Here is a 24987-nt window from a genome sequence, read left to right as displayed (position 1 = left end):
ACGAATTAGAGAAAAAGTTTTACATGTAAACTAATAGACAGCAAACATTCTTCTATTCCTTATGTGTTGACATGCAATTAACGAAATTTGACTAATTCTGGGGACACTGAAAGTGAGCAACACATTCTAATTTAATGTTCTCCTATAAAATATCTTACGTGTGTATTATAGCAAACAGTCGGCAAGCAGAGCTACGGAATTGATTGTCCTGTGGTTCATGAGCATTTTTTTTGTCTTAATTTTACATTTATCCGTGGAAAGTATCTCAAAATGAAGTCATGAGTTAGTGAAGACAAAAATTTCTGACAAAAATTCTTTGGCAGATTCATCGGAGAATTACCATTCCAGATGACACATTTTTCAAGAGCCATGTTCATGAAGTACAGACAATGTTATCAAATTACTTAAAATGTTTAATAAGACCAGAAAATCATAGTTCAGCCAAATAAAGTCGATTAAATTAAAATACACAGATTCGGTGATTAATTCTCAAACGTTTGTCATTATTTAACATTGTTTAGATGACATGAATTGTTTAAGAATGCAAGGGATTTTACCCGTCTTACTCCAGCTCTGCACCTTCACGCTGGGCAGCAGCGCAACGTCTACCGGTGAGTATTACCCAATTAATATAGAACAATATTATGTATGTTTCTCGTGTATTTCTTATATAATATTTATTGTCGTTATATGTAAACTATAATATATATCATTAGCACCCACGGGTTTCATTGGTAAACATCTTGTGATAAAAATCTTGACAAAATCACGAATCCTTGAAGGAAGATTATTTATTTATTGTACGTAGTTCCCACTCTAGTGCTGAAACAACTTTTCCATTAAATGTATTTCATTGCCTATTTAGTGGGGTAATTTCGATCGTCAACAGGTAGTTTTAAGTTAGTTTTGATGTCTGATAAATAAAGACTAAAATTAATTGCATTCCTCAGAAGTCTTAAAGCAATGATTGGTTTCAGTAACACCAAAGCTTTAAAGCGAGCAAACTTCATCCTGAGAACATAAGTACCTCAAAATATTTCCATATAACTACGAAACTGAGCTCAAGGAAAATAATAGACTTTGTAAAAATAGCGACTTTTTGGCCCTTATTTAGGTTGTCTTGCCCCGATTAAGCCGAGAAAAAAACCTATAAGTGCTACAACCAGCAAGTGTGTCACTATTTGTACAAGGTTACCCATTAATTTGTCTAAGTGTGAGCGCTAGACACGATCTATTCGTCCTCTTTGGCCAGTGAAGGCAAATGGTGCAGTCTTCAGTAATGCCTCAGTCCGCAGAGAGAACCCGTGTGTTTGGGAATGTCGTTTCAAGTTTCTTCACGGCATCCAAACCAATTTAGACTTCAAACATTCATATTGTGGCTGCACGAAAGAGCCGTGTTACGACAGTGGCCAGTAATTCTGTACACATGCGAAGCAGATGCTGTTTTGAATCATCACAACTTTTAGTTTTACTTTGAGTTTTACATTTTATTGATATAAGTTAGTTTTTTTTGTGTTTTGCATACGCTAATTTTCTCACTGAAGGAAAGATTAAAACTAAGTTTCCGTTTATCAACTTCTGAACATCGAGCAATAAAAATAACATATGAATAATGAATGCATGATCTTTTGACTTGTGTTCTGTGCAACACTTATTTGAACTTCACTGATGAGCTTGGTAAATTATTCTGTTGGTGCTCCTGCATCATCCTAAGTCAGACAATGCACAAAGTTTTGGATGGAACATTAGTTTAAGGCTTTCCTTGCTATGGCTTTATGCAATTTGTAAAAATAACCTCTTTTTCCTGTTAAACGAAGTGAAAAAAATGTTGAGGGAAGAGTTATTTATTTGAGGAATTGTGGTTTGTTTGAGTATTTTTAAGCTTGGCGTATTGTAAGGAGTTTTTTTTCAATTTTTTTAGACCGCAAGTTACAACCACAGGAAAAGAGGTACAATGGACTGTACTGGTAATATTTGTAATACTTAAATTTAAATTAAGCTTTAGAAAGACTAATTTTACTCGCTTGATATTTTGAGAAGCAAATTTTATTCAACGAGTAATTATTCATGTTGTCATTATTGATCGAACGACACCGTGTTCCAAACGAAGACGTCAGCCGTCGGATAAAATTAGAAATTAGACGAATAAATGATCAGTTAATGAGTCTACGAATTGCACAACGAATTCAAATTTGCAGGCTTAAGTCAATCACTGAAGTGCAGGTGAATAAGTCTTCTAGTATGACATTCATTAATCAATGAGTAGGCGGATTAGTGAATGAGTAGTACCAGAATTAGTCATTCAATGATTAATGAATGTATCATGCGTGAATGTGTTATTCAATGATTAATAAATGAGTCACGCCTGAATTAGTCATTCAATGATTAATGAATGAGTAGGCAGAACGCAGTGAAAAGTTGTATTGGGATATTATTATTTGCTCATTGACAAAGATATTTCGTTTAGTTGTAGATAACAGCTTACACTGCAATCTTTGTAGGAATCTTAACTTTTCCACTTCTGGTTGTAGCTCACACGAAGATCGGCGAAAAAATTAATTTTCAGCTATAAGTTTTATTGCTTAGATGATAGCTGAGAAAAATACCCCGTCGAAGGTTATATAGTGCAGGAAGAAAAATTTATTGCATGTTTGAACTGCGACGATGAAATTAGTGACTCCCATGGATCTTGGAAATTTCCCCATGTTATATATTATATTAGAATGTCAAATTTATATTTTAAAAATTCTAATTTTTTCGATTATCCCAAACTACTTCATAGACACAATCTCCTTCAAATGAAATTTTTTCTGAAAACAATTTCTGTTAATTTCAGACTCGTGATGTCTTCCATTCATGTGTTCATGTCCATTCATTCATGTGTTCATGTTCATTCATGTCCATTCATGTGTTCCATTCGTGTGCCTATATATAAAGATATATACTGCCTCCAACACCATATAAAGCACCAAGCAAGCATTGATGCAAGGAAATATTTTTTTCATCACGTGTTCCCTTTATAGGCGTTGGCATTTGCGTCTCATTTAGGCGACCTGCATTCAGGGCTCATCTTCGGATCGATGGTAGGGACATGCTAAGTCGCTTCCAAGATATGCCATCACATGACCTTCTCAAGCATCTACTTCCGAAAAGAATTCATGAGTATAAAGAATATGGCTCTTTGTTCGGGGGATTGTTCAGAATGAAAACGCGTTGTAGATTGTAACGGTTTCTGAAAACAAAGAATGAACAATTTGAACACAAATTGAGGTTATTCGAGATTATAAACGATATAGAGAAAATAACCAAGGTTAACAAGCAATAAAAGGATCATAACATAAGTAAATGATAACGTACAAATTGCTGAACAATCTCGGTCAAGTTTGGTTGAAAAATGAATTTTGTCTGAGCTCATTAACTCTGGTCCTACCTAACTGGTCCTACCTAAAAGGTCCCAACCTTATGTATACGAGAGAAGTTTGTTCAGTAAAATTCTTTACAATGAGACTTTATTATTTTTGTATATTACAACTTTGCAATTGACATTTTTTTGTGCAGCTAATGCTTAAGTATCTAATCTCTAATTTTTTGTACATCTAATCTGTCTATTCAACAGTATTCTTCATTCAGGACCAGTTTTTGAATAGTTTTTGCTAGCACTCTGTCGCAACCATAGAATTATAATATTTCTGTATTCTATTCTAGGTCGTACAATAATATATATTTTTTAATTATTTTCATGCACGAGGAGATGCATATTCATGAAACTTTTTTTTTCTTTTGGAAGGAAATAATTGTCATTTGTCAGTCAAAATGAGATAGTTTTCGTACTCTGAGAAGAATCTGTAAATTCCTGCCTTTTTTCGGTAATAATTAACATTTTCTGTTTTTTAAGTTCGTTTTCTTGTATGCAAAATAATTTTACTGGTAAATAATTTTTCCAGCAGTAAAAAATTGCCTTCTGGCTAAAAATTTTAACCACATATATAGAAAACCTGCAAGTAATTTCGATGAATGTAATTTCTTTTCTCTCGACCCCTTTGAAAAGTTTTGTTTACCATAAATATATTTGTCAAAATTTGTGTGCGTGGGTTTAATTTTATGTGTGAAGCCTGGCATTACCAATAGAGTGATGGGGCGCGTATCCATGATACTATAATTGTGTCGAGATATATATCAGGATCTGGAACTTCATTGATAAAGGAGGAAGGAGAATAGGAAAGGTTGAAGGAAACGGAGGGAAGTCTTGGAAAAAATTTGAAATTTTGTTTTGTAATTTGATATGAGATTTGAATTGGAGTCTTATCGTTTATGTAAAATGTGCGTTTGAAGTGATCGCGGAAGTGGAGACAGGGAAGTGAAGGCACCAGGCTCTCAAATGGTATCAGTTAATTATGTAGTAGTCAGCCTGTGGCACAAATGGTAATAATGACGGTAAACGGTAGTCATTATACCGGCGCTTCTCAGTCAGTCAGTAGTCGCAGTTCAGCAACTACTGCTGTTATATTCCCTTTACAACATTCCCTAATATGAGCTGGCGTAAATACTATTAAAATAATGGTAAACTGATATTATTATAATAAATAATGATAATAATTATAATAACATAAATACTTTTCCACGTTGACAACGAAATATATCTTAATTAAAAAATAAAACGACTATCCGGAATTATTCGCTGTTTTCTAGATCGTCGTCGTGAGTGGAGCATTTATTATACCAAACAAGAAATTCTGAATGATAATTGGAAGTGCATTGCGTGTCGATAATCGCAGTGACGCCTTGATTTAACCGCAGTGATGTCTTCTAAGTGAGTAAGGAAATTTATACATCGCATCTTGCTGAGATGGACCCTTCTTGCCGTGGGCTTCGAGAACACATCGAGTAATAAAATGCATCGCAGTTTTTTCACTGAAGGCTAACCTACACCTACCCTGACTTCGGAAATGTTCGTAGGAAAAGGGACAATGCGTTTCGAGTGAAAAAGTCATAGAAAACAGCATGTTATATGTTTCAAACGCGTTCTGCTGTCTACAGCTTTTGAGTTTCTAATGCGTTCTGCGCGTTCTGATTAATAACTATGCATGTCTGCGATGGATGGCGAAATCGCAGCATGGCACAATGCAGTGAGCGTTTCCGAAGTATCCCATCAGTACTCTGGATTTAATTCTTATTATTCAACAGTGTGGGAGAGAAGTACTAATTTACTACGATCATTCCCATGGTATCACCGTTCAAATTTTTTGAAGGACGTAAAGATTGCGTGTACAATCTGCGGATCGTCGTTGAGCACGTACGATGTGCGACTGCGGTCGCTACCGCGCACTTGCATTGACGTCTTCTGAGGACGCGGCGGTCTACGACGACTCCCTGGTGTTGCACCAGCATCCTAGAAAGGATATCCTAACATCTTATCTCATTTTCTGTAAACTTTTGTGATGTGACCAACATGAAAAACTATTCCCCAAGTGTGGAGTTAACCTAGAAAACTTATTAGTCTCGAATGAGCCAGTTTAGCTTGAGCATTTAGCAGAGAAGCGCATCCAGTAATCGGGAGACACCACGTCACTCTACGATAGGGGAAGCTACCAAATTGGACCAAGTTCGAAAATTTATTGAGATATTATTGAAAAGTCTCGTTATGGTGTGAATAAGAATGTTACCTAGAACAATCAAAACGCCCTGCGATGCTAAGAGAACTTTTTGAAACTGGGTTCCAAACTGAAGACTACAATTCTGGGTACCGGGAAATTCACGAATGTTTAGCCATATATTAATGATTCTTCATGAAAATGTTTGGTGAAGGGGCATCAAGATTATTGTGACATGTTAATTTTAGTAGTTTGGTGAAAAGTTTCAGACTAATGTACATGAATGAGCCAATAGTTATGTAACTTGCATACTGGAACTAAAACCGCTTTGAATATCCACAATCTCTGCATCTAATCTTGATCTATGAAGGAAATGCGCAAGAAATCGTTAAATTTTAAATCGTGGATTTTGCTTAAGTGCCCTTCAAGTCCCAGATGCGTTCTTTTCAGTAAGGTTTGACGTATTATAAATAAGTAAATTAATAGTTTGATGTGCGCGAGGAGCATACTGTATGTATCAGTGTATAAACTGCATAATGCGAAGATTTCTATTTGTAGAACCAAACCCCAAACCTATGAGGTAGTAGTCAAATTTAAATTATTGTGCAACTTAAACATTTTTCTTCATTTAAGTGATAATTGAAGCGTTGCAGATGCTATTTTCGGGGAATAAATAATCAATTTAGAACGGCCTGTTCCGAAAACAGGAATTACGTAAAGTTTACAAATCATTTAAAGTTTTCAAAACATGAGTAGCAATATTTTAATTTGTATTTATTTCTAACTATCAAAATAAGGTACTCAGAAATAGAAAAAAGATAAATCTCTGAAATCGAGATCAGAGGCGGCCTCTTCTTAATGAAGGTTAAAGCAAACATGCTTGGAAATAAACATCATACAACTTGGGAGCGCCGAGTTTATTTTGCCGAAAACTTCATAATAAGGATCTTTATTTAACAGTTATAAGAACCATTTAGGACCAGGATTATTACAGTATTTTTCGCAGATTCAGCGCGTATATACAAGAAATATTTATCACAGAACTTTGTACCCTGCGCCTCATAAAATCGGTAAATTGATAACATGCACGGTATTGTTAATAATAAAAACTCGCAGCGATTTGCAAGTTTTCTGCCTCCCTTTTCCTTATTTTAATTTTTCTTAAGTTACTTGCCTAATGGCATTGAAAAATCATCTTGGAAATTCATGTCTTGGTACCCGAGTATGAGAATTATTCTAATATGCGAAACTTTGACATACATTTTGTAATATAAAGCGTTCTCACCTACCGGCCCGTCGCTTTCACCGGGTCGAGCCTCCGAAAGTTTCTCCGTGGAAACTTCAAGATAAACTTAACTCATCCTTCCATCGAGCTTATTAGATGGAAACAGCGGCTGTGCCTCTCGAAATTAGAGAGGCCGCCCATCCGTCATGACCTAATAGAGCAGAACAAAGCTCGTGTGCCGACAACCGAGCCTCTGCCAAATGACTCGGTCCAAAAGATGGCGGAAGAACCTGATCGTTCAACACCGCAATAGCTCGCTACGTCAAATGGCTTTTGCCAGCCAAGTAGTCAATCTTTGTTGGTTTGTCTTACTTTGTTCGTCAGTCTTTGTGTTCCGTTTCTTCTTTGACATGCTGTGCCTTTCCGCCCTGTTGGTCAGCTCTATGCGTAGGTCACCCTGACATTTCACGTCCGAGTAACAAACGACATTTGTTATGATTCTCTGACATGATATTTCAGATCGGATATGCCAAATGTTTTCTCGTGTTATGATAAACAGAACACTATTCTTCAAGTAAGTACTGCGGTAATGAGCGTATACTGCTTCACTCCGCTGATAGCTGCTCATAATCAAGAAAACACTGGGGTGGTTTCTTTAAAGCTGTCGTTCCTTTACTATTGTCTCTGCACCTATACAGCTAAGCGAAGTATTTTGTTTGCTGGTAATTTTCAGGAGCTGCACAAGCAGTTTCAGGCATGCAAGATTTATTTTCAAATTGTTTTCACTCCACAAGAATATTTATCCGAGACATCCGTTATCCGAGCGGCCCTCTATTGCAATCCATCTAGATTCATTTAACTTTTTAATAACTGAAATAAAAAGAAGTTAAAAGTACCTATTGGCGGCTAAGGTGTATTATTAGCTTTTGGTTATTGGCGCATACTTAGTGGTACGCCGTGACACAAGGGTACTCGATCCATGGGCACCAAGTGGTTCTCTATCACAAAATACCAGAGCTCCTAGGATTAGACAAGGTCAGTAATAAAATATACGGTTAAAAATTACTTTTTAAAGGCAACACTTCTAAAAAAATCCTGTGTCTCCAATGTGAAACATGTACAATGAATTTTTAATTGTACTTTCGAACATTAAAAAAATTAATTTTGAAGTTATTTTAATACATAAAAGAAATTAAAATTTCAAAATTATTTATTCTGTCAATTGATTCATGCATTGTCCCCGACTTTACGCATGTCTTCAAAATTTCAGATAGATTGGAGAGGTAGAAGTGTAGAAGTCAGAGACAATGCATGAATCAGTTGACAGAATGAATAATTTAGGAAATTTATAAAATTTTGATATCTTAAAAAATTGTAATAATTTTTTTGGTATTTGAAAATAAAATCAGAAATTCATTGTACATTGAAACGTCCAAAACACTGGATTCTTCAGAAATGTTGTCTTTTAAAAGAAATTTTTAAACGCATATTATTTATAATTAAAGTAAATATATGAGAAATAATCAAAATGAAAATTGAAGATTGAGAATCAGTTGAATTTTAACAACAGCATCAGAAAAAATGCGTACAATAAGAGATTGTGGTTGAGTTGAAACAAAAGTTAAGCCATGGATTTCATACATTACGGAACTGAATAATGGAGCTAACAAATAAAGAAGCAGATCCTCGTGAAAATAGCGGCTTTTTAGCATAGTGTCGAAGCACAAATAACTAATTATCAAAAATTTTATGTATTGTGGGCAAATTTAATTAAATAGTATGCTTCCTAGACTTGATCTCTCCATTCTCACCAGCTCTTGCAGGTTTCACGACTATTTTGCTGGTGACTTTTACTTAATTGACTATTACTTAATTATTTACTTAATTTGACTTTTACTTAATTATTTACTTAATTTGACGGTTAATATATCCCATTCAAGTGATCGATTTCCTGAAAAGAAAAAATTCCTCCGAGACAAAATGGGAGAGGCTCACATTTGCAGCCTCAAGCAAAGGCTCGTATTGAAAAGCATCAGATTTTTAATGTTTCGTTCATATTAAAAGAAAATTGCAATAAAATTGCTTCCATAATCATCCATTGGTGACAAATCATGTTCATTTGCTTGATAATAATGTCAATTAGAGAACAGTAATGGTTAGTTAACTTTGCCATGCCTTTTGCTCATAATACATTTTAGTGATTTATATGAAGAAGATAGAATCAAAATGCATTCCAGTGTTAATGTGTGCATAACATTCTAAACTTGCATACATTGGTTTGGTAGATTCCCGAAAAATCTGTGTATAGGCCAAATCGTTGATGTGATGCGGGCAATGCAACAATCCAATCGAATTAAAAATTGCAGAACAGCTAACTTTAAAGATGCACCTGGAATTTTAAGTTCTAAATTACACCGTTGGCGCAATGAAATAGACTTTTAAATGAATTTAAATGCCCCCAAATTATTTTCGCACATTTAAATGTCCCCGTATATACAAAAATCCGAAAACACGTTGTGACTGGATTATGATAAAACCGTGAGATGACAAAAATTTCCTAAATTGCGTTTGATTTGCTCTGTAAGCGGCAAGACGTCGTCGGCTAATCATCCTAGAGCAGCTGGAGGTACTTGAGGAACCTTAATTAGAATGGAGACTTACAGCAGTCACTGCACTATAACGTTTAGGGTTAATTTGATACATCAAAGATGTCCAAGAATCGCTCATTGAGCATTCAAATAGGAACAATTTCTCGGTATTTATGTTTACTTCTCTGGGACGCGTCCTGGACATAAACAACTGTTCTTGATTTTTTTGCGTGGGCAGTTATTATTTGCAAAAATTGAAAACATAAAATAAACTTTTTAAAGCCTTAGTGATTATATGTATATTACCTTGGAACTCCTTTTGAAGGTTTTCCTTTCCTTAAGTTGGTAATAATTCATAATTTATAAATATTAAGTTGATAATAATAACTAATAATTCATCACAACAAATAATTTTCAGCAATAAACATGTAAGGCAGGCAGGATCGTCCCATACACTCAGAAATACGGATGGCCCTATTGTCCGAATTTTGACAAACTCTTTACCCACAGCACAAGAAAAGAGTGGCAATAGCACTAATAATTTCTTGTGCCAACCAGGCTCAGTATAACCTTTACTTCTCTGGGACGCGTCCTGGACATAAACAACTGTTCTTGATTTTTTTGCGTGGGCAGTTATTATTTGCAAAAATTGAAAACATAAAATAAACTTTTTAAAGCCTTAGTGATTATATGTATATTACCTTGGAACTCCTTTTGAAGGTTTTCCTTTCCTTAAGTTGGTAATAATTCATAATTTATAAATATTAAGTTGATAATAATAACTAATAATTCATCACAACAAATAATTTTCAGCAATAAACATGTAAGGCAGGCAGGATCGTCCCATACACTCAGAAATACGGATGGCCCTATTGTCCGAATTTTGACACAATCTTTATCTACAGCACAAGAAAAGAGTGACAGTAGCACTAATAATTTCTTGTGCCAACCAGGCTCAGTATAACCCACACAAGGGCAGAAAGTGCATCGTAATTTGGACAAACTGTATTCATTTCACTGAGTGTATGTAACGAAAATCAAACACTGGTATTTTCAAACAGCTGACCATCGGACGAAGCGTGTACTCGATTGGGAAATCAATATGAACATTTTTATATGTACGAAAACTTAGTTCATCTGACCTTGAGAAGTCAACACCTAATTAAGTATGCTAAAATTAATTACTGATCTCTCTGTGTCTGATTTTTTTAACTGACTGTTAATCCGATAAGCGATTTATCAGTCTTGCATTAACGTCATCATGTGAGCGGAGGGCGCGGGTTGTAGCATTCATATTTTTGAAAACAAGAGATCCCGCGTAGTCGGGAGTAGCATGCTTGCGAGAACTTTCATCCCTGGATCTTATGGATGAGCTGTTCTGCGCAAAGCGATGTCGTACACAAGTCGTAAAAATATAACTCAGTACTCACTGCAGTGAGTGACAGAGAGCGAATTTTCTCGTTGACGAAAACTTGAGGTCACGGACAGACGGACGGACAGACGGACGGACAGAGAGACAGACGGACAGACAGAGAGACGGACGGACGAACATGGCGAGCACAATAGTGCATTTTTTCCATAAATGAGAAAATGCGCTAAAAATGCCGAATGCAAATGAGTTGTGCTCTAATTGAATGTAGTTACCTTCAAACTCGAGACTTCAAACTGGATAAAGCACTGTTAAACAAATGTTTCAATATTCTCTCAGGAACGACCTCATGCAATTAATGGCTGTTCTTCATAGATTTGACAATTTATTCGATTTGCTACCAATATTTGCAGACAACTGCAGTTGTTCTAAAAGCAGCAAAAGAAGACAGTCACTACGCGTGAGGCACGTGTTGTTAATGCATTTTAATTGAAAATAATCCATGCGTATGCATTAAAATCTCGACCTTGAAAAGTAAATACTCAGATTAATCCGTGAAAATTCCTGCAGCAATGTAAACCTGTTTAATTTTGATGACTATTTTGAGGATTTTGAAACGTTGCCATTATTTTTTCATGCCACTCCAAGAAGGAAAAAGCCTCATAAAGATGCTAAAGAACACTTCAAGTCTACATGAGAAATGGTCGTCTTTCTTTGTTGACTAAGCGAGAACGATATATTGGTCGACTGTCCGCCAACGAGTCCTAGTCACCTTACAGCCATTGAATGCAGTGATACGCGAACGCAATAAAAGATTCTTCGTTACAAACTTCGTCATTACACGTAGAAAATTATTCCCTCTATATTTCAGTCATCGAAATATAACAATTTGATATAGGATAGCTAGTAATATTCTTTTCGATTTCCTCATTTATCTCTTAATAATACGATAGAAATGCAAAGTGTGATCGCTCAGTGATAATTATTCCCATTTAAATTATAAATACAACAGAGAATGTTATGTACCGCGCATTCCACACCTCACTGGGTTCCAGGAGCTTATATGTGCCTGTATCTACAGCAGAGCATTAATGACAGCTGAGCAAGTATCAATGTACGAGTACAACGCATCAGTTACTAGACTGTTTTTTATTCACGTCGCTAACTCATTTTATCGGTTGCCGTTATTGGACCACCCATAGCATTCCATTGATTAATTGAGCTAAATTACACGTTCCGGTTGGTCAAACGTGCGTAACTTGTCATTAAGCATTACAAATGCGTTATTTGAGCGCATCGGAACACTGTATGTCGATTATCTTTATTGAAAATATTCAGGTAAAAGAGATTAAAAGGATTCGTATTGACATCAAAAAGTTCCGTGGCCGCGTGTTGAAATTGCATGGAAATATTATTTCGTTATATTCGTTGATACTGTCTTACAAGCGGGAGTGAGCATTGAAAAAACTGAGTAGACTGACAAATTTTTGAGAAAAGATATTATTTGAGAAAGTATTTAAGCAACGATGATTTTAATCCACTTGTAATTGGATCCTATGACTTGTTAATTCAGTGTTCAGCAGTTCAAACTGATTCATTGTTCCTCTCTTAACTCAACAATGAATAAATTCAGCTCGAATTTGTTGAGCTTGCTATTGTTTATGTAAAAATAATTCGCATGTGCGCAGGAATAAATGAGGATTATATATAATATAAAATATACAAAGCTTTGATTCGTTTTTTAGCACAATTGAGGCTCATGATTCTAAGTTATTGAAAGTACGCTGTATTATAAACATTCAAAAGGTTTATCTAATCGTGTATCACTGAATTAAAAAATTCTGTTGCGCGAAATTGAAGAGATTTTGAATTCACAATAAATAGATGTCATCATGAAAACTTCCGTGCCTGCCAGCCAGATGTTTCATTTCACGGTTACAATCACGGCAAATTGTTAATTTCCTAGAAAGTCGTTGAAAAGTAATTGAGAGTTTAAATTAACTGGTGGTAACGTTGTTCATCATTAGAACGTGAAACCTGATATGTAAGGATATTTCTGGAAAATTATTCTTCCAGGAAAATTATTCTTATCCTTTGAATTTCAGATAAAAATTAAAATGATAATTTGCATTCCACTTTTTCAATTGGCAGTTTCATTCGGGTCTGAAATGTTCCTCTGGTTTATTTTTCGGAAAATAGAATCCAGTGGGTCATCGACTGAAATTCATAATCACAACTGATACTTGTACAGTATATTTAGAATATTCTCTGTACCTTCTTCAGGTAATATTTTCTTTTGGATCCGTGGGTTGAGATGGGACCCGTTGTTTCGTTGACGGCTCGACAGCATTCAATTGCACTAGCCTCTTCTGATTGATTCGTGCCTCTACCACGAAATTTTATAAATTTGTGTTTTTTTTTCTTTGTTATGGGATTCGTTCCTGAATCACAATGCGACACGTTGAAAATGTCAATTCGGAGATGGGGTTTCGATTATGCTCGAAATTTTCTTTCAACGTTGAGCGATTATAAAATCCCCTATGAAAAAAAATAAATTTACACGTACATAAAATGGCTAAGGCGAACCAGAGCAGTATTAGTTTTACGAATATTTATTTAATTAAATTCATGCCTATTTTGCACAATACACAAGTCCATTACCATTCTTGTTGATGTTCTCTCTAAAATACATTCTTTTATAATCTCTTTCTAGGTACGCACTGCGTCTTTTCCAGTAGTTGTACGCTTTCATCTTGAGCGGACAAGAAAAATAGGAATTCTAATACAATAAAGAGCAGCTTGCAAGTTAATTTAGTTTATCGCGCTACAAAGAACCGCACATTCTTTCAACTGTACACTAGGGAGCAATTTGTCGGACGGTTGTGTCACCAGACTGTAATAGAATGAAGGTTTAAAAAAACTTTGTTATTGTTGCTGCAATATATTATTATTATTCATTTTTATACGCGGAAAAGAAATATTGAGATCAAATTGTGTATCTTAATATGGCAGCCAGCTGGAGCAATCATAACATTTAATATGATTTATAAAATAGTTTCTTATGATTTTATTTATGTATACCATCTTATCATAGGCCTTTCCGTGACGAAATCGTAAGAAAAAATTTTAAATTATTAAGAATTTCTTCAATATAAGGTCATAGCAGGAATAGTAATAATAAATAAGGCCACAAAAATATTTCGAAAACAATCACGCTTTGAGCTTCGGTACATGATGAAAAAATACTCAAAGTTGGCTGCTTAATTTCTTAGCTATCTACTCCCACATTCTGTTTAAAGTTCCGTCGCCAATGAATCCATTGGAACATTTTACTTACTATACATCAATTATGTAGACCAAGTTTCTAAAGAGAATATTTCCGGGCGTCTCTTATGTAAGCGGTCGGCAGTACCTGGAAAAATATAACTCAGTACTCACTGCAGTGAGTGACAGAGAGCGCATTTTCTCGTTGACGAAAACTTGAGGTCACGGACAGACGGACGGACAGACGGACAGACAGACAGACGGACAGACAGACATGGCGAGCACAATAGTGCATTTTTTTCCATAAATGAGAAAATGCGCTAAAAAGGCCTTTGGCGCTGCAAGAAGGTGGATTAGGCGTCTACATGACTGCAAGCTAACAAAAACACGAGCAGCCAGGCCTTCTGACGTAACAAGTGTCCTCAAACAACACAAAGATAACATGGGAAAAGTCGTGAGCACGCGAGACATGAATGCTTACAAGCCTCAATGAGAATGTGGAAACTGCAGTCACTGTAGACTGAAGTTGATGTTCAGTTCATTGTTAGTCCAATTATACACGAATGCATAGGGTTAGAAACATCGAAAGTTTTGTCTTATTACTCAACTATTTGCGAGAATGCTTTATGTTATTGTTTTCATGAAAATTATGATTTATTTAGTATGGTTGATAGCAAACTTTTTCTTTTCTTTGCAAAGATAAATGATGTGCAAAAAGGAACCAAAATGTTCTATTTTTATGCTCCCAGCTCGGTTTCAGTCCTCGTTAAAGAAAAAATTATTATGACTTGAGATGATAGTGACAACGATTATACGAGTGTGTTATTAAAATTCATCTCATAATGAAGCAAATAAAATTGGGAAAAATAACACGTGATCAATATTGATGGACTCGTGCAACTGTCGACGACCTTTCAACAAATTATTATAAGTAAATAATTGATTGCATCGAGGGAATTTTTCGATGTTGAGATCTTATGCTGATTGGCACTATTTATTTATTTGTATATGCCAATATTTTCATTCATTGATGCCGTAAATGGTAAAATTTATTATATAGATTTTTACTATTATGTAATTTTAATATATTATAATTTATGATGCCATATAATTTAATGATTTTTCTCACGTAAGTCAAGTGGAAAGCATTGTGGGATCATATCCAGTGCATTATAAAATCACAATATCAATATGCAAATTGTTACAGAATCACTTTGGAAATTCATTGTTAAAAGAATTCCAGCTACCTCAACTTGTACGTCTTGTTTGATGAGTGTGAAAACCAATTAAAATTTTCACAGCAAACAGTTACTTGCAGTGACACGGTAAAGTGAGCATCTGTATAACAAATTTTCCTCAGCCACACGAGCTACAAGAAAATATTTCCAGTCCCGTCAATTTAGAGGCTCATGGATAACGACCTGAGACAGGCATGGACAAGACGTTGACGCAATATGCTAATCCACCTTAAATTCGCTTTAAGTTCTTTTGTTACGAAAAATAGAAAACATGTACGGTTATTAATCCTGTATTACTTAAAAACCTAATTTTATTCTGGTTTTGCCATTATTCAAGCAATGATAATGCAATTAAATATAGCTTTTAAAAGCTTCCGTGACGAATACTACAATTTCTTGGGGGCGAAGCGTTACAATTTTTTAGCCGCTCGTTGTCAGGTAAGTATCGGAAAACAGTAAAAACTAAGTTTTTACAGTTTTTTTATGTATTGTTGGGAACTACATGCGTGCCCAAGTAAATCACTCCTCGAAACAGCTTTATTTCAGAACAACCTTCACCTCGTGTCTCGTGCATTTTGTAACTTATTCTAGTAAGTATAATTAAATGTGTTTTAATGCGGCTTTGCATTATACATATCAACTGTGGAAGTAAAATCAATCAGATTTAATGAGCAACGTGGAAATGGGTAGCTCAGCCAGCACCAGTTGAGTAACGGAGTCCCTGGTTGACCAGTCGCTGATTTATTCTGCAGCAACACGCACGCTAGGAGACGCCTTCAGTTCACTCCTACAACGCTAACGAGCGTCAGTCACACCACGCGTGAGGGCGAGCAGTGACATGGGAGAGGCTTTGAGTTCAATGATCTTTTCCAATCGCAAGTTTGAAGCTCTTCTCGGTGTTGTTAAGCCTTTGATTGCGCTGAGTGGGAACTGGACGTATTTTTTCAGCTGTAAATTGTGTGAATATTTTCACAGAAATTCAGAAATTGATTTTATTTCTCGAAATAATCTTTCGAAATCATTGCACATTGCGGAGATTGTTTGAGCAATGTGTTTATGCCCCATGGCATAAAATGCTAAGAAAACTGAGCCTTACTAGAGAAAATCTTCGGGAAGTTAGTTATTTTCTAAACAATCATTCCTAAAACAGACTTTGAATGTTTTTCGTTTTGCTCATTCAAGAAACGGGAAAAATTGTTGTTTTAGACCTCATAGGACATTTAAATCTTACCTGAGTAAAATTGGCCTTCTTTTGGAAAATAAGCTCTTATTGAGAAGTTTTTTTTTGTGGGCTATTAGAGCTCTTCGGCTGTATATTCAAACGGAGTTAAATTCATGTTCAACTCCGTATTTATTTCCTTATTGTAGTATTTTTCTGAAATAATAATTACTCAAACGAGCACTAAATGGCACAAATCTAATGCCAACAAATTAATATCTAAATATAATAAAACTTTTAAGATCAAAATTAAAAATAATATCTAAACTTCCCGACGTAGAAGTAAAAATTTCTAACTCCTCCAGTTTGGTACTCCGAATTCGTGGTGGTCCGCGGCCAGGCTGAGCTGCCCTGCTTGGTGCCCGACCCTCCTTCTCAAACTGACCGGCCACTGCTGGTGCTCTGGTACAAGCAGGACCAATCACAAGTACCAATATACAGGTGAGGGTACAAGCAGGACCAATCACAAGTGCCAATCTACAGGTGAGGGTACAAGCAGGACCAATCACAAGTACCAATATACAGGTGAGGGTACAAGCAGGACCAATCACAAGTGCCAATCTACAGGTGAGACGAGTATTAATTACCACTCAACAAGATTCGGTAGAACATTCCGAATGAGTACAATAGTAGTATTAGAGTGCAGAACATGAGTAATATTGAATTTCTAAATGAATTTAATTTCTGGTTGAGAAGCGTCGTGAGGAAAAAAAATAAAGTGCAAATAATAAATTCTAGCCAATATTTTTTACGATAAATATTACAATAAACTTCAACCGGGCAAAACCAGCCACATTTATTGATTAAAGAATGAATTGCCTTCACGCATAGAATGCACCGGATTTCATTGCTTCCTATTGTCGGGCTGAGTCGGCGCTATTAGTGTCTAGCAATTGTTTCTTGCATTGGGTATAGGCTGGCATTAATAAATAGATGGTGATATCTGGAACAATTTATTGATGCAGTCGCCCGTATTGAGACACAAACACATCTGTTTCTCTTCTGCGCTGACTACAATATAGAGTGAAATACAGAATTTTACGATAAACAATCATATTAATTAAGAGATTCGTGATAAGTTCACATTTTGAATGAAAGACTGACGAGAGATTAAGACGACGCATTTTAAATTGAATTTAATTTAGATACTTCATAGATTAATTTGAATATATTTTTTTTAAATAAGATGACTTTGAGCAATTTGAAACGAACATGCATTTACTTACAGCTATCTTAAACTTAATTGGAATAAAATGCTCGGCCACGATCATTAATTTTATCATTTTATTAGAGAACCATTTGATTCTTGCTCTTAAGTAATTGTTAATAAAATCACATTCAAGATAAGTTAATCATTTATTAGTATGGGTCTTTTCACATATTAAATTTAGATATACTTATCTAAATTTATCTACTTACACAATTCCTGCATTTGCAGGAATTGCGAAATTATTCGGTTTTCAGATATATACTCAAATTTCAGGACTAGAACCCGTAGAATTTTACTGCTGAAGTTATAAGCTCTGAAGTTATAACTGCTTATTTCTTTTTGAGATATAATAATTTCGTCGAAAAAAGTATTGTTCAATCACTGTATTCTTATATGCAGCTACGACTCCCGCAACGGACCGTTTAAGGACGGCCACCGCTGGGCGGACGAGACGTACTTGGGCGAGCGAGCTTTTTTCCGCATCAACAGCGACCCTCCGACGCTCGTCATCAAGGAGGTTAAAGTTTCGGACCAGGACTTGTACACCTGCAGGGTCGAGTTCAAGTTCAGACCAAACGCTATTACTAAAGTAAACCTCACAGTCATTGGTGAGTAATTGAACAAATTGAGTTGATTCGTTGCTAATAGTCTAATTTGTTGGAATTTAAGTTTGGAAGCTATAGCGTGAATAGTATTATTAATGACGGTAAGGCAATGCTCAATCCAGTAATGCAGAAAGAGGCCTGGAATACGATGTCTGTTTTACTCCTGATTTCACCGGCCTACGTTCGGTTTCTGACAGTACATTTTTCTCGATTGAAACATTTTAATTTTTGTTAATGTTTCTTCTTGTGAAGTTCCGTTGATGCACTTTAACTCACTGGCTAGTCACTGACTCGAGCAAAAATTCCAATAAAAATTACATATAAAATAACCCGACTAAGTAAGCGAAGCCGAGAATAATTCTATTGTTGTCGAAATGGAGTTTCTATTGTTGTCACCTACAGTGCCAGCCGGTCCACCACTAATTCTGGACTCGGCGGGCCGCGAGGTTCGTGGGTCGGTGGGCCCATTAGAAGAGGGACAGCGAGCCCATTTGACGTGCCGTAGTGTGGGTGGGACGCCTGAACCCACCCTGTCCTGGTGGCGGGACGGACGGCGCCTCAAGCAGGTCAGGAACCGATGCGAAATTTGGTGGGTGAACGGAAGATTTTAATTTAATTTTGTTTGTGCAATTCATGATAATACATGAACATGTGAACTGTAGTCTTGCATTTAATTTTGTTTGTGCAATTCAGGAAAATACATGAACATGTGAACGGAAGTCTTACATTTAATTTAGTTTGTGCAATTCGTGAAAATACATGAACATGAACATTTCATGAAATATGAAATGTAGTTTGGAGAATATTAAGCAGAACTTAAATAAAATTGTTTGTAATATTTCTCATAATATGATAATGTGATTGAGACAACAGAAATAATACACAGATATACATAAATATTCATGAATATTAAGAATAATTATGAAGCGGCTTACATAGTCTTTGTGGTATGTTAAAATTTTCAACTCGATAAAAAGGTTTCAGAAGCATGTACACGAGAGCACAAGCGTTCTCGTAACATAAATACCGGTACTAAAGAGAAACGGAAATATCAATGTTCCGTATCAATTACAAAAATGCCTAGGCAAAAGTCAGATCATGTGAAATCAAGAATAAGAGATTTATCACGAGCTCCACTAACTCCCGGCTGCGTTCCAACCATTAAAGTTTGATTCAGTCTTAATATATAAAGTAAATGATGGAAAAACTATTGAGGTATATATTGTACTTGTATCTTCTTATTATTTATGGTTTAGGTATCACTCTATGTAACTGAATTAATAAATTATTTCAAATAAAAAGAAAGAAATGGGACGCAAATTGTTGACTGATGACAAATTATTATCATTAATCATTTGAAAAATTAGCAGCATAAGAAATCAAAGACTAGGAAATTTTAGAAATCATTCAAATGGGGACGAATTCTGAACGAAGAGGAAACTTTTGACAGATGGATGATATACTGCATGTGACAATTTCTTTGTTGAGTAACCCAATAATACAGTACAGTTACTCATTAATACAGTACAGTTAACCAATAATACAGTACAGTTACCCAACAATACAGCACAGTTAACCAAGTATTCAGTACAGTTACCAAATAATACAGTACAGTTACCAAATAATTACAGTAGAGTTGCCAATAACACACTACAGTTACCTAATAATACAGTAGAGTTACCCAATAACACAGTACAGTTACCCAATAATACAGTAGAGTTACCCAATAACACAGTACAGTTACCCAATAATACAGTAGAGTTACCAATAACACAGTACAGTTACCCAATAATACAGTAGAGTAAGCAAATAATACAGTACAGTTACCCAATAACTCATTACAGTTACCCAATAATACAGTAGAGCTACCCAATAACACACTACAGTTACCCAATATTACAGTAGAGTTACCCAATAACACAGTACAGTTACCCAATAATACAGTACAGTTACCCAATAACTCAGTACATTTACCCAATAACTCAGTACAGTTACCCAATAATACAGTACAGTTACCAAATAACACAATACAGTTACTCAATATTACATTAAAGTTTTCCAACTACAACTTGCCCTACTACATTCTTTCAAGCACAGAATCATGAAAAAATTTATGATTATCTTTCGTTGCCGGCCACATTTTTTTCACGCAAAATGAACGTGGAGTTAAAGACACGTATAAATTGGCGCGCTTGAGAACCCTTCCGTAAAATTTGCCCAATTTCCCCGTGGGGATCGAAGAGCGTAATGAACGGTTAGCGAGGTCTGTGTTGTGGCATTTTTAGCATTCAGGAGGCCCAGTGTGTCATTAACGTCGTGGAATGATCAACAAGCAGAGCATTAAACGCTCTTATCCATCACGCAGGATTGCAGTCATTACATTGAAGGGGACCTCTCTTGTTAATTCTGAATATCGCGCTCGTAGTTGGAGTAATGTTTTGTGTCGGAATATACTGCCTAGTAGTTTTCATAATATCTTATTCGTTTTCATTGATTTTATAGCCTGGATCGACATGTACAGGTACGATTAAATATCTAATTAAAGGTTTTTGTACATGAAGTTAAAGTAATTTGATTTCGAAAGTACTTCCACGATTTTCGGTGAGGTGAATTTCTAAATTTATATATATTTGCCACAAAAAATTTAGAATAATGGTAAAAAAATGACAATAATTATATAGGGATCACTATAGAAGGCAAAATAGACAAAATTATAAATAGTTCAGACTTTCATCCCCGCATTGAAGATTTATTTTTCATAGAATAATAATATTATTTTCTTCTGAGTAGTGTTGAAACTGAACTAGACGGAGCGAAATAAAGCTGACCTAAGACCTCCGTTGACACCCGGTACCTCGGGAGTGCATTTGGACTGTTCCTCTCGAGACAATATCCGCGGCAGATCCAGGTCACGATGACGCCATTGTTCATGTCGTGAATAAGAAGCTCTGTGCAGGGCAGAGACAATGCACACTCATGAGCAGGTGGTGGCTTCTCAATGTGGTCAACGGAGCGAACAGTTGGGGACTAGATTACTCACTGTCAAATCCAGGCGCCAGTTATTAAAAATTTCTTTTAACGATCCTTCGCTTTCGAATTTTATTATTAGATATAGTTAACGTTTTCTTAAGAAAATACTGCTGGACTGACAATATTTCTTTGATCAATAATTTTTCAATAATAAGGGATCGTGTATATCGGCAATTCAGCTGTTTTAATCTGATAAAATACTTGTGGCTCTTCAGGCACGAAACTCGTGTGTATTATCTCACTCAAAACCGCTCAAATTCTCACCGAAAATAATAAAGAAATATTTATTAGTTTCAATACGCACAGGTGCGCAAAAACATAAGTGAAACCACCAAAAGCAAATTTTAATCACATCGATGTTAAAAAGTGGGAACATAATTTTGTTTTGAAAGGTCAAAATTTCAGAGTTCTTCCCAACGTTAAAACCGACACAATCGGTGCCCTACATTCACAAAGAAAGTTCAGCGAATCAAATAGCTGTGTAATGAAGAACGAGAAGAATTTGTCGGCTGATAGGCTAAGTATGTATGTTTTTATTTTTATTTGGGTAGGCTGCTAAGCGACAAAACATGTGTTCCAGAAAAAAAATTCTAGCCCAGCGTCATAAATTAATGTTGCCTTTACAGGAGATATTTCCGGCAAAAATACAGCGAATCTGCGTCGACCATCTAATTTATTCTGGACGTTCATTTAATGAATGACGAACGCTGCAGGCCTCTCCAGCTGCACTGCTTCTGTAGTCATGGATTTCCTTGAGACACTGATCCATCAAATGCGAGTGGCATCAGTTGCTGTTTGCGATAAAGGCTTCCAGATCTCATTGCTGTCTCACAAATCAGTCACACAATCACATATTAAATATATTGCTTCTATCGTGTATGTGATGATTCACGAGTACAGCCTTATGATGTGCTTCTATTCCAACCATTCAAACGTTGAATGTGTTGTTTCTGTTTAGTCTGTGACGACTAAGCGATTAGATGAATTGCAATCTTGATAAAAGAATTCCTGGCAAATTACGTGTTTGATTGTTCAATTAAAATTTTAATGAAATCAATTAAATTGAAGTGCGAATGATGTACGAATAATGCAACATTTAAAATGGAGTCTGGTAGCTAAGGAGAAAAGCAGCTATATTGGCAATGAGTTTTACTGGGCACTGAATAATTTAATGCAGTAGATTGTTTTTGCCCACACAAGCAACTAAGAACTGTATGTTCCTCAGCAAACTGACAAGCGAGCTGTTGAAAAGTAAACCTATCACTCTGGAGAACTAACGAAAACTATTCGATAAAACAAATGAACGAAACTGTTGTTAGCATTACAGCACCTTTACGAAAACATTGAGCTTCTGGGCTGTTTAAATATATTTCATTTCTTATGGAATTGAAACTTGTACGTGTTTGAGAAGAATGTTAATCATTATTTCTTATAGTGAATTACAGCACATTAATGTGCAATAAAAACTTAATGACTTGAGCTTACTGAATCAGAAATTATTGCATGAACTTTAGATGTCATCAGAGCCACTGCTGAGCTCATTGATTTAATGATTTATTGCCCCTGCAATTGCAGTCGTTGTAAAACGAAAGCAATATTAAGTTCTTAGCAATGTACAAGAATTCAGTTCCGGGTTGTGATATTTTAGCCGAAATATTTAGTTTCATGACCGTGAAATAAATAATTTTATGGATTCATTTACATTCATAGCATATGTAATACCACTTACGGTCAGGTATCAATTTTAACGAAATTTATTAAGTAGGAGTTCATGTATTGCTGCTAAAACAAATTGAACGAATTAATGTGTCCGTATGACAGTGGCTGAAACTTTGAACGTTAAGACGCAATGCAAGTTAAAGTTAATATTGTGATGGAATTCGGAAATATGATTAGTATGGAGAAAGATAATATTGCTCGTAAGATTAAATTTCACGTGGTAGAAGGTTGTTGAAGTTATTAAGTTAAAAACTGATACTCAATTCATTAATGCGGATAACATGATTAAAGTTAAGCACTCATAAGCTAAAATTACAGAATTCGATGAATCTGGAATTTTCGATGATTCCAGATTTCGATTCGAAGAATCTGGAATTTTCCAGATTCGATAAATCTGGATTCATCGAATATTAAAATATGAAGAAAGCGTTTTTTGAAGCATGTTTTAGCAAATAGAACAATAATAATTTAGAACAATCATGCTTTAAATAATTATTATTATTAGCGCAACGTCACTTATATTTTAGTGCAGCACACAATTTGAAATGGACTTTCCACTCGACATTGACAATAGGAAATCCCTTACGGCGTGTAAAAGTCAAAGGGCAAAATGATTTTTCGAAAATCTTTCAATAACGTCGAACAATTTCTTTAATTCAATTTCCTTTGGTGTTCGCGAATACTCACAGAATTCAGTCAGCAAGAATTTATACATGTTTCACGGTTACTTATGGAATGCCGCATTTTTTTTATCAATCTGAAAATATTTCAGAAATCTTTAATATTCGGCGTAAGTGAATAAAAAAATCTGCAACAACACACTTTAGCAAGACTGTCCAGGAATGCTTGATTTACAGTACAGGTCAATTGGCAGAGATTACAAACTATCTGTTCTTAATTTGTTCACACTTCAAATTATGGACTTACTTTTTATATTCCTTATTATGAGTTTAATTTTAAAACTGCATTGGAAGAAATATTTGCCTTTCTTATGGCTACTTGTTCTTCACAGATAAAATTATCTTTAATAAATGTCGGCGGCACTTTCCAACTCGGTTGAAGTTACTGAATTCATTCCCACTCAAAATGTTCTGATTTCTGCTAGATAAATTTACCTGAATACATTCATGAGTAAATGGAATAATCTCTGTGCGGCACAGAGCTCAGGACTGGGCAGTGGTGAGGTGATAGAGAGCAGGATCAGTTTGCTGGTCACAAGACAGCTGCACGACGCCACCCTCTCATGCCAAGCTCTCAACAACAACATCACGGAACCCTCGACCACGTCTCTCTCCGTCAACGTACTGCGTGAGTCACTTTATATACCCTACATTTGGCGAGGCTTCTAGTAGAAACATCGTATCTACTTGACCCTTTTTAGCGCATTTCCTCATTCATTTAAAAAATGCACTAATGTGCTCTCCATGTCCGTCCGTCCGTCATTTGTCCGTCCGTCCATCTGTGCGTCCGTAACTTCACGTTTTCGACGTCGAGAAAATGCGCTCTCTCACTAACTGCAGTGAGTACTGAGTTATATTTTTTGCAGCTAGCTTTTTCCGTAGAATTAATCAAACAAAATCAAACGAGATATTAATACTTATTTGGTTTACCAACTTTTTTTCTGCGGTCAACACAGAAAAAGTTATTTTTCTTCACAGTTTTTTTCTTCACGGAACTTCGTTTCTTTTCTCGGAAACCTCGTTTTACTGTCTAAACAAAATATACAAGCTACGGGAGGCCCGGTAACGTCTAACCTTTCAATTTCTTTAACAAAAGCTACTTGGCTGGCGGCAGTTAGGAGGTGACTCTAATTATCATTAACTTATTAGTAACGACCGTCTTGACCTAATAGCCGATAAGGACAACAATAGGAAGTGTCTTGCTCTTGCAGTGTAAACCATTTTAAGGACAGTGTTGTAGCTCGGGCCA

General features: G+C 35.6%; 1 protein-coding gene across 1 annotated transcript in view; it reads left to right on the top strand.

Moving 5' to 3' along the window:
- Positions 1 to 321: 321 nt before the first annotated feature.
- LOC108665713 (nephrin) overlaps positions 322 to 24987 on the top strand; it is a 28780-nt gene continuing 4114 nt past the window's right edge. Inside the window, exons 1-5 of the mRNA XM_047885636.1 lie at positions 322 to 611; positions 16800 to 16935; positions 18104 to 18312; positions 18712 to 18875; positions 24219 to 24366. Of these exons, the coding sequence (XP_047741592.1) occupies positions 527 to 611; positions 16800 to 16935; positions 18104 to 18312; positions 18712 to 18875; positions 24219 to 24366 (742 nt within the window). The 5' untranslated portion in view covers positions 322 to 526. The remainder of the gene's footprint in view (positions 612 to 16799; positions 16936 to 18103; positions 18313 to 18711; positions 18876 to 24218; positions 24367 to 24987) is intronic.

The sequence above is a fragment of the Hyalella azteca genome, unplaced genomic scaffold, assembly GCF_000764305.2.
Source record: "Hyalella azteca isolate HAZT.00-mixed unplaced genomic scaffold, Hazt_2.0.2 contig261, whole genome shotgun sequence".
NCBI classification, from domain to species: Eukaryota; Metazoa; Arthropoda; class Malacostraca; order Amphipoda; family Hyalellidae; genus Hyalella; species Hyalella azteca.
The sequence above is the reverse complement of the archived record's forward strand: the minus strand, read 5'-3'. Positions and strand labels throughout refer to the sequence as shown.